Source organism: Aptenodytes forsteri, unplaced genomic scaffold, assembly GCF_000699145.1.
Source record: "Aptenodytes forsteri isolate BGI_AS27 unplaced genomic scaffold, ASM69914v1 Scaffold230, whole genome shotgun sequence".
Lineage (NCBI taxonomy): Eukaryota > Metazoa > Chordata > Aves > Sphenisciformes > Spheniscidae > Aptenodytes > Aptenodytes forsteri.
Genome location: NW_008795711.1, coordinates 242901 through 253567, shown reverse-complemented (window position 1 = coordinate 253567; position 10667 = coordinate 242901). Strand labels below are relative to the sequence as shown.

At 47.2% G+C, this 10667-nt stretch overlaps 2 protein-coding genes across 2 annotated transcripts in view; both read left to right on the top strand.

The window, feature by feature from the left end:
* The first annotated feature begins 3713 nt into the window (after positions 1 to 3713).
* SLC25A44 (solute carrier family 25 member 44) lies at positions 3714 to 8497 on the top strand. Its single transcript, XM_009283396.2, has 4 exons — positions 3714 to 3943; positions 4292 to 5024; positions 7031 to 7158; positions 7719 to 8497. Exons 2-4 carry the CDS (start codon positions 4403 to 4405, stop codon positions 7908 to 7910), a joined length of 942 nt encoding a protein of 313 aa, XP_009281671.1. The 5' UTR covers positions 3714 to 3943; positions 4292 to 4402; the 3' UTR covers positions 7911 to 8497.
* A 697-nt stretch (positions 8498 to 9194) lies between these two features.
* Positions 9195 to 10667, top strand: part of LOC103902366 (polyamine-modulated factor 1) — a 6094-nt gene continuing 4621 nt past the window's right edge. Inside the window, exons 1-2 of the mRNA XM_009283411.1 lie at positions 9195 to 9263; positions 9834 to 9899. Coding sequence (XP_009281686.1) covers positions 9195 to 9263; positions 9834 to 9899 — 135 coding nt within the window. The remainder of the gene's footprint in view (positions 9264 to 9833; positions 9900 to 10667) is intronic.

Here is a 10667-nt window from a genome sequence, read left to right as displayed (position 1 = left end):
CGGCTGAGGAGGTGGGTGCTGCGCCACTGAGGAGCCCAGGGGCGCGCGGGGAAGGGGGTGGAGGTCCCCTGCGCCTCCGGGGCCGCAGGAAGCACAGCTGCGTGGGGGAGATTGCCTGCGACACGAAACCGGGGCGCTGGGAAAGGCTTCTTGTCCGCACAGCCGCTAATCTGCTCGGTGACCTTGAGCGGGTCCCGTGCCAAACTTTGCACGCGTTCGCTGCCTTTAGAGCACGTTGGGGGGGTTTGTTTTTTTTTTTTGATCTGGCCAAACAGAAGCGCTGATGGCTTTACCTCTAAGGTAGGAGGGTGGCTGGCTGCACCAGCTGCCCGCCTCCTGCGCAAGGCCCCCTGCGTGCAGGAGGTGGGGGGAAGGCAGCACAAGGCTGTGGGTGTGTTGGGAAGTGCTGGCCTCGGAGTGTCTCTGCCTCATCGTTTACAGAGAGACAGCTGCTCGCGGAGGAACTGCAGATCTTCAGTGAGGCTGTTTTTATATCCACTTCCATCCTGGGGTAAATTTAAGGAGTGCAACTGTTGAAGATTATCTTAAGTTTTACTGAATCTTTCTATGTTTGAAAGATGACTTACGGTAACACAACAGTAAAGACTTTGAAAACGGAGCTGCCTACTTAGACCAGGTTCGGCGTAACGTGGCGCAGATAAAAGGCTTCAAATTTGAGAGACTTGCAGTGGATTTGTTTGATCTCATGTTTTCCTACTTGAGAGGATCTCCACAGGCAACCGCATATAGCGGTTGGGGCTTGGAAAGGCGGCCTCACCGCCTGCTTCTGGATGGTTCCCAGGCCGTCGTGCTAAGGCATTAGTATGCTGAGCAGGAGACACCCTTGGCCAGGGGTACACAAAGGCCCTGTCTTTATTTGCCAAAGAATCATATTTAGATAACAGCTGCAGTGAAAACAGTTTGGAGAACGGATTGATGGGGCTGCATTAAAAAGGAGGTAAATTGGGGGGGGGGGTTCATACTAAGTTGCAGTCTGTGTTTAGGAGACTGAAGCTGTATCCTGTAGGTCATACTGCAAACTAGCAAGAGAGCAGAAGCAGGTACAGTCTGCTTGGTAATCCTTCGCTTTAATTTCTAGGCAGAAATTCAAGAAATGCTTTTCTATTCATGGCGAGAAGTCACCGTCTGTATAGCTCTATTGAAGTGTAGTTTTGGCACGGCAGCTGTTCAAGGGGTGAAGTACAGAATGGCTCCGTGACCTGGGAGGGAAGCTGGTGTACTTGTATTTCGTTTTGGAGGGCAGGTCAGTTCTTTTGAAATTTAGCAATTACTTTTATATCGATCTCCCCAAAATTACTTGAAAGATCGTCAAAGAGTTACTGAAACTGGATGCGACAGGATCACTGCTCTGAGCAAGGCCCTAGATTTAATTTCTGGAAGAATAAATGCTCTGAGCAAAACTCTCCTCCTGGCAGAGCAAGAATTGTGGCCGTGGTGGTCAAATTGAAGCATCTCTGGTGATGCCAGGATGCCTTCCCTCTTCACGTCCCCACAGGAGGAACTTACGGCTTTGATTGCTTGTGGGCCCTGGGATTAAAGTGACATTGTCTTTCTAATTTAGATCCTGAATGAAAGTAGTTACTAGTAAGAGTCCAAAGAAAGTACAGTTATTTCCTCAAGGAGGTTATGGCTAAAATTCTAAAAACAAAGCACTATAGCCCATAAAACTAAATAAAAATCAAGGATACTTTTTCTATTATTATTTATTTGTTTTCCTTATTGCAGCAATGAGGATTTTTCTTAGCAGGTACACCTTACCTTTCACGTGGGGAGCTCTGTTATTATTTGGATGTAAGGAAAAATGTCTTTACTGAAAGAGTGGTGAAACATTGGACCAGGCTGCCCAGGGAAGTGGTGGAGTCCCCATCCCTGGAGGTATTTAAAAGACGTGTAGATGAGGCACTTAGGGACATGGTTTAGTGGGCATGGGGGTGTTGGGTCGACGGTTGGACTCGATGATCTTAGAGGTCTTTTCCAACCTCAATGATTCTATGATTCTATTTATTTGTTTTCCTTATTGCAGCAATGAGGATTTTTCTTAGCAAGTACACCTTACCTTTCACGTGGGGAGCTCTGTTACATATGGTTCAGTTTTTGGGTGGCAGAGGAATTTGGAGTGTGGACTAAACCCTCAGGCTTCACCAGGAAGTTGCATTGGCTAGGCTTTATTTTATTTTATTATAAAATATTAAGCTAGTGGGACTCCTAACAAGAACAAAATAATGTTTTCATAGGTGCTGTGTGCAGATAATTCCTGTGTAGGAAGCTTTATGCTGTCTAATTGTGCATGTATTAGCAAGCCAGTAATACTGTAATTACAATTAAAACAATACAAGTTTTGTTTAGACAAGCCATGGTATTTGTTCTGTGTTATCTGTCAAGTCAATTGACTGTAACAATGAAGTGTAGTTTTCTTTGTACTAGGTAAAATAGGGTTTCCCTCGCCCTCCCTGTTGGACCCAGGTGCCCTCGGGTATTTTTTTCACTGTCCATCAGCAGGAGCCGTGGCAGCCTGTAACGCTGTTTGCTGAGATGTCGAGCAAATATTTTGTTGGCAGATAGGCAATGAAATGGTCTGTTAATAGCACCTCCCCAACATCCCCCCCCCCCCCCCCCCCCCACTCTTCTCCCCCGCGCCAGAGGTAAATAATTACCAGTTGTTTTGTTGTTGCATTTCTAACCAAATGGCTCTTGACTGTTTGAGCTCTCTTCGTGAAGCCTGCAATTCAGAGACATTTATGCTCTGGCCTTTCTGCATTACACTGATAACGTAAAATGGCCCCTAAATTGGCGTATGGTGTTGACTGCATCTCATGCTAAATTTGAGTTCTCACTCGGTCTAGATTCAAAGTGAATCTGTTTTCAGATCTCTGATTTTGGCACGCTTGTTCCAGTTTCTGCGTTTGCAAGTGGAGCCACTTGGTATTGCTGTGCTCTCCAACAGTTCAGCTTGTGCCTGTGCACAGACTTCAAATTTCCATTTGCCAGAGCCTGGAATATAAGCTGTGATGCGGCTGCAGTCAAGCCCTTTCTAATAATTTAGCAGTGTGCTATTCCTGAAGACCTGTAGGCTTTTTCTGATGTGGGAGGAAAGTCCTTGTGGCCAGTGAAATAATCAATTTCATGTTGGGTTGATTCTTTGAGGTGCTCCTCTCCTTTTGCTTGTACATGCCTGGCCCTGCGAGGAGGTTAGCTTATTCCAAGCTTGGTTAAACCTACACCAAGTTAGAGCAAATTACAGCCAAAAGGGAGATGGGTGGAACTACCGAGAGTCTCGTCTGGGGAAGCAGTTGTTGGTGACTGCCTGCGGGCTGAGACATGGCGATAGTGCATCAGGGGCAGGAGCCAGGCTCAGGAAGGGTCTGCCGGAGGAGTCTGAACCAGGACCTCCCCTCCTCGTCCCGCAGTTCCTGGTACTCCGAATGCTGCCAAAACTGGAAGGTTGGCAGGTTTGTGAGTGTTATCATACCAGAAGCGATGATGCAGTATTGGAAGTGAGGATGAACTTTGCCCACCTTAGCTGAAAAGCGCATTTAGGCACTGCTCAACTGAGAGATCCCTGGGCCGTGATTTTTAACCCTTTCTTTTCAGGGTCGTGGTCATCAATGTAGAGACTCTACATGGCTGTTTGCATTTGCCTTGTTCTCCCATTGTTGCTCCTCTTTTCACGACTTTCTCTTCCCCCATCCCTGGCTTGCATCACCCTCCAGCTTTAGGAAGGTCAAAATGGAAATGCCCAGAAAAACATGTCTGATTTGTGCAGGGAATCTGGGAACACAAGTGGACACTTGTCACTTCCTTCTTTGTACAGAGCCTGGAACTGAAAAGTGACATCCTGACATCTAGGAGCATCACAAACACGGAATGACTGGGGAGAAGCTGCTTTGGTTGACAATCCGTATTCCTGCGTGCTCGTTAAAAGGTAGTGCTTGCTGTTGAAGCAGTGCTCTTCCTCTGTGGATCTCAAACTGCTTTGCAAAGTCTGGCAAGCTTTGCTTTGCAGCAGAGTAGTCTGGACCGTGGTGAGAACTGCCATGTGTGCAGGCTGCTGTTAGAGTTTAACAAATGGCTACGGTGACGTCAGAAGGTGCTGCCATCCACCACGTGATACGGCCCTGCTTCCTGAGGTTACAGTCCCACCGCTCTGCCAGCAGAATGGTTTATGCAGGGGCTTTCTGTGTACTTCAGGAAAATCAGCAAAGTTAGGTGACGTAGGTGTTTTAGCTAACTTAGGTGCTTCATCATCTACTGAAAGTGTCTCTCGTTTCAGATGCCAGCACTTCCAATCTAGTCAGTCAAGACTGGGCTGAGCCTGGATCTGCTCTGTACTTTTGAGGTAGATCTGGGGCATACCATCTCTCCTACGCCACTCCAAGGAGTCATGGAGGACAAACGCAACATCCCCATCATTGAGTGGGAGCACCTGGACAAAAGGAAATTCTATGTGTTTGGGATTTGCATGACTATGATGATCCGGGTGAGCGTTTACCCTTTCACACTCATCCGGACACGGTTGCAGGTTCAGAAGGGCAAGAGCCTATACAACGGGACTTTTGATGCCTTTGTGAAAATCCTGCGGACAGAAGGGACAGCTGGGCTCTACCGTGGCTTTTTGGTCAACACTTTCACCCTGATCTCTGGGCAGTGCTATGTGACAACATATGAGCTCACTCGAAAGTATGTATCACGGTACAACAACAACAATGCCGTGAAGTCTCTGGTGGCAGGCGGCTCAGCCTCCCTGGTGGCCCAGAGCATCACGGTGCCCATTGATGTGATCTCCCAGCATCTCATGATGCAGAGGAAGGGGGAAAGCATGGGCAGGTTTAAGGTGCAGAACCAAGATGGCAAGCGGATGTTGGTCTTTGGCCAAACCAAGGACATCATTGTACAGATTTTCAAGGCCGATGGCTTTAGAGGCTTCTACAGGGGCTATGTGGCCTCGCTGCTCACCTATATTCCCAACAGTGCAGTCTGGTGGCCCTTCTACCACTTCTATGCCGGTAAGTGGAAGGACACTTTGAATGTATCTTATTCCAGGAGACCTAGAAGCCCCTCAGATAGACTCTGAAACTGTGGACCCAGCGTGATTTGCTTTCTCTCTTTGATTTGGGGTGGGAGCAGAACCTGTCTTGAAACAAATAGCTGTATCCAATTTAAAGGAATTCTGCAGATGTTGGGTGGAAGTTTAACAGAACAGCATGGTTTTAAATTCAGAGTTAAAGAATAGGGGTCTGAGTGCTAGAGGACTTAAAACTAGGTGGCTCTAGGCAAGAGGGACTTGATACTTTAACTTTCTCTTCCACTAATCCCAAATAATGCCTACTTTCCGCATGGAAGTGAGGAAGGCTGTTGTCTGGCATTGGGCAGAGTTTTGAAGCCACCGTGTAAGTATAATTCATCTTTCAGTTCACATGGACTCAGGAGTCTCATATATGGCAAAAAGACTTCTAGAGCCACAAATCTCATAGCAAAACCAAACAACAGGCAGAGACAAAGGTCAAATCTTCCATGGTTTTGTGTCTTAACATTGTGCTTCAGTTTCCGTAGCTTTAAAACTGGCACCAAGCCTTGTGATATAAAACTACACTTAACAGTATGTTCTCTCTCCCTAGCTCAGCTCTGGTAATCCTCAGGGTGTTTCCCAAATACTAAAGATATTGGCCAGCTAAGATATATTCCCCCCCCCCCCAATAATCCTTTAGATTTCTGTCATGCAGCTTTGCATGTGACTTTTAGACTAATATTTACCTAATAGCAATCTGCCTAAAAGTGGTGATAACGAGAGGCTTAGACTTCACTGTACTAGGCTTAAAGTATATCTTGGAAATCACCTGCTTTTAAAAATACAGGTGTCTCGAGTGTCTAGTTTGCTTTTCAGATTGGGCACATTCTGGTAACAACGGGGAGCACTGGTTACGCATCAGTGCTGCATTTAAATGGCGACAGCAGCTTGGGATGTTGGTCCATCCTGAACTTTTCAGGAGCTGTCCCTTCACTCTCCGTGTCAACAATTTTTAATACCAAAGTCCACTGTATTAATTGTAAAGCTTGCGTGCCAAAAAGGTTCAAAAGTGGACATCTAAGAACAAGCAAGTTGATATGGAGAGAACGGAGCTTGCCTCTTTCAGACGTTTGCTCTCTTTCCTAGTCTTCTGCAGTGGAAATCAAGATGACACCAAACGTAAGCCCCAGGTGTCAATACATCTCTACTTTGGCTGCCTTTTCTAGTCCTCTGTCCCTGGATAGTGTGCTGGTCTTGGCTGGCAGCAGGAGGAGTCACTGAACCTTCCTCGGGGCTCAAAGTATGCTGCTGGCAGTGATTCAGATCGGTGTTCTGGGTCACGAACAGAGCAGCTTCCTTCCCTCTTGCCAGATAGACACAACCACCACATCATCCAAAGAAACTGGGACTTTTGGACTGCCTTCCGTACAACTTTAACCAATAAAAGCGTGGGAGATTCAAATCCCGTTTGCCAGGTAGTAGGAGCAGAATGAGGAAGTCCCTGGGATGAGCAGTACACAGCGCTTTTCTCCTTAGAGATCCCACAGCGGGATACCATGTAGATATCTCTTGGACAGTGTGTTTGGTGGTAGTGACAGCTTTCTGGATCTGTGCAAATCTCTGCGGACAACTTCTGATAGCCTTGTCTAAAGGTTCCCCCCCCTGCCTTTTAAAGGGGGGGCGAAGGTTTCTGTGCTCTGTTTTGGGGACATACAAGCTTATTCTGCCCTGTTTGCCCAGCAGGTCTGAGAGCCTGTGTTGGAGCTGATCAGAGAATGTATGATGGAGCACTGAGCCGCCAGGGTGTTTACGGGCTTGTTCCCTGTGCTTTGCTAACTTTCTGGTTGATGTAGAAAGCACCACTTAGACATGCTGTGGGAGGAGGTGACAGGCTGTAAATCAGGGGTTCTGCCCACTGCAAATCAGTCTAAATTAGCAGGTGGAGGTAAGGAACTGATAAGCAGCCACTTGTTTGAAACTTTACTCTCTCTCTCCCATTCCCAGAACAGCTTTCTAGCTTGACTCCTAAAGACTGTCCCCATCTCCTCCTGCAAGCTATATCGGGGCCACTTGCAGCTGCAACAGCTTCCACGCTCACCAACCCCATGGATGTCATCAGGGCTCGGGTTCAGGTAAGAGCTCAGCCTGCTTGGCATGTCTGTCTGCAACAAGCGCATGACGCAGGGGTGGGGTTCGGTCTCAGCTCTTTGATCTCTGTGACTTCAGGTAAACGGCTCCCCTTCTCTCTCTGTTTGTAGGTTGTTTTGTCCTAGATATGCCGCTTAATTTGCACTCGGCGTTAATAGGAGACAGCTCAGGTAGCAAGGCTGGCTTCGCCTACCTGGACTGCTCAAATGAGGTTCCCTAGCAGATGTGGCATCCTTCAGAAAAGGAGAGGTGCTTCTAGCAGTGTCAGTTTTAGTGAGACTCAAGCTGTCGTGTTGATCCAGCCCCTTCTACATGGGGGCAGATGGGAGGAAGGAGGAAACAGATCTAAGAATCCCACTTACTGCTGCCTCTTTAGGACTTCTTGTTTCTCCCCCCCTCCCCCCCACAGGGAATTCTGGATTCTAGATCAAGGTTGGCTGGACTGGCTGATCTGTAGTCTCTAGAGTCCTCAGTTGGAGCAGAACCCCAGAGCAGCTCAGCATGAAGTCTGGCAGCTCTGTGAATATTTGTTCTGGCTTTGCAGGTGGAAGGCAAGAGCTCCATCATCCTCACCTTCAGACAGCTCATGGCAGAGGAAGGTCCCTGGGGCCTGACTAAAGGCCTCTCTGCCCGCATCATCTCGGCCACTCCTTCCACCATCGTCATTGTGGTGGGGTATGAAACTCTGAAGAAGCTGAGCCTCCGCCCGGAGCTGGTGGATTCGAGACACTGGTAGAGGCAGCTGGTGGAAGAGGAACCTTGTTTTGAACCCTCTGAATTTGGACCATCACAGTTGAAAGCTCGGGAGGAGAGGCAGCTGCTGTCTCCTTTGTCTCTCGCTGGTTTCACGGTACAAGGCAGAAGCAGGAGCAACTGCAGTTCACCTCTTTAGATTTGTGATACAATGCTCTGCTGCTGTTTCTGCTTAAAACCATCAAAATGTGACCTTTGGCAATGCTGTTTGCCTGTGACAGTTCACTCAAGAGCAGCCAGGTGTGTGAACGCATCCGGGCAAGTTCTTAATTCCCTTTTTTTAAATTAAAGACTTACTGGCTGAAGCAAAAAGCCAGTTTATTCTTTAAATTATTTTAATCTTTGCCAAACTTCCGAGGAAGAGAGTCTAACAGACTGCAGCAGAGCCCTCTGGTGGGTTGGGTGCTGATCACAGTTGTACTGTGGGAAGCTGGAAGAATACAATAGACAAGTCAATTTCTCCAATCGCCCACAGTTATTTCTAGAAGATGTGAGATGAGAGTAACCTGGAACTTAAGACCTTATTTACTGCGTTTTGAATAGATCTGTCCATACCTTTTTTGTATGTTCTTGGAAAACGTTTCCTATCTCTCATCCTTCAAACAGCAAGCTGGCTAATAGGCAAGTTAGGAGTCGAGTTGGCTGTTTGTGATTAGCTGATGGCAATTTTGACACCTAACCTATGTTTTTAATCCGTTGTTATTTAATTTTTTTATTTTAGGGAAGCTTATTCTGATTTCTGGGGGACTAGTGGTTGTTTGTGATTAGCTGATGGCAATTTTGACACCTAACCTATGTTTTTAATCCGTTGTTATTTAATTTTTTTATTTTAGGGAAGCTTATTCTGATTTCTGGGGGACTTAGTGGTTGTTCTGTGGCCTTGTTCAATGTGAGTGTCAATACTGCATGTTCAGGTGGCTGCTGCCACTTCCCACCTTTAGTTAGTTTAAGCACAAACAAATGCAGAGTTTGGAAGTGTCAGATTGCTGTGCTGCCAGGAGCCAAAGCGAGAACTGAACGTGATTTGAGCTACAACTGGATGTGAGGTGGGGAAGGAAAAAAGCTTGTACTGGCTTTTGATCCAGTTCAAACCTGATTGGCATGTTCATATTGAATAAGAAGTAATGGTTCACTAATACTTTGTAAGTTTAAATCCTGCTTGTCCTGTTTGGGAAGGGCAAGGACAATTCTTTGCAGACTCTTGCTGGATCAAAATCTTAAGCTATGGTCTGTGTTTTTTTACCAGATGAAAACTTGCAGTCGAGGGATGAAGCGGGAGGCTGCTCGTTGGGGAGGAGGAATGAAGGGATTGTTTGACTTCACTCTGCTGGTCTCAGTATTTGAGATTTGCCTCTCATGATGCCAGCCCACACGAGGTGCTTGTCCCAGTTAGTTGTATGTCTGAGAGGCGAGAGATAACGCCTCCGAATAACAGATGTATTGCCGCCTCTGTTCATCTCACTGCCATAACGAGGAATTCTTGGTTGTAGCGTTGATCCTGCTGAACTGTGGCTGCCGCCAGGCTCTTGGCTGTCTTTTCACCTGGGACTTGCTAAATGTTGCTCTTGCCTTCATCCCGACGTCTGCACTTCAGCCCGTGCAGAGACTGGATGTGCCACAGTTTCTGCTGGAGGTGGAACAAGTACAGACAGATGCTGCTGAAGTCGGAGAGAGACTTTTATGTTTAAGGGCAGAACTTGGTTATAAGATACAGTACTCTTTGATGGGTTTGCAGATGAGTCATCAAAGGCCTTTTAATCCCACCTTTTGTTTTCTGCAGCATTAAATAAGGTGACGTATGCCCGAGCCGCTGACAGAGCTGTTCCAGCAGCGTGTTCTGCAAGCTGCTCCTCTGTCATGTTTTTGTTGTTTGAAAGACGACGCCAGTCCGCTCTTTCTGTAATAGTGGATTCTGCTCTACGAAGTGGAACAGCAGCATCACAAGATTGCAAGGAAGTATCCCGAGCGTACGGTAGCCCTGTTCTCACACAAAGGCGGTAGTAATACCAATATTAAAAGAAACAATAATAACCAGGCTCTGCTGATTCCCAGCAGGGTGATTCTCGGTGTGTGTCGCGGAAGTGGCAGACAGCACGAAGGTAGGGAGACACCCTCAAGCTTAATATTCCTCTCTTAACCAGCGAAGTCCTTGACAACTAATAAACTTCAGAGACCTGCAGTTTGACACCCGAGTTTAAAAGTGCGTTAGTCTCAGTGGGTGCCCTTGCCAAGGGAGCCGGCCAGTTTCTGTCACTTCCCAACTGTGGTCGCTGGTTTTGATGCTTTGCCTTCTGAGTAGCACTAGGAGAGACCTGACCGGCAGAGGCTGCCTGAAAAAACAATGACAGTGACTGCGCACAAAGGTGAACGAGCCAGAAAAAACCAGGGCTAAAGCAGGTGTAGTACCTGAAACCATAGGTCAGTTGCCAGCCCAGATCTTCCTTTGCAAACCGTGGTTAGTTCTGGTTAGCTCTTACAAGCAGTATCTTGACAAGGGGAAAATTGCTTTTCCCTCTCTTTCCACGCTGAACTTGGATTATTCTTCCCCTTTTGAGTTCTTCAGGCTTGATTGTTTGTTTCCTTAAGTGATGGAGAACATCGGTTGCTCTGGGAGCGGACTCAGGTGGGCGTTTCTGCGGGGATCATAGAATCATTGAGGTTGGAAAAGACCTCTAAGATCATCGAGTCCAACCGTCGACCCAACACCCCCATGCCCACTAAACCATGTCCCTCAGCGCCT

Coding starts and splice junctions, on each gene's coding strand:
- SLC25A44 (XM_009283396.2), top strand. CDS start 4,403: ATGGAGGACAAACGCAACATCCCCATCATTGAGTGGGAGCACCTGGAC. Junction 5,025..7,030: donor CTTCTACCACTTCTATGCCG/GTAAGTGGAAGG, acceptor TCCCATTCCCAG/AACAGCTTTCTAGCTTGACT. Junction 7,159..7,718: donor TCATCAGGGCTCGGGTTCAG/GTAAGAGCTCAG, acceptor CTGGCTTTGCAG/GTGGAAGGCAAGAGCTCCAT.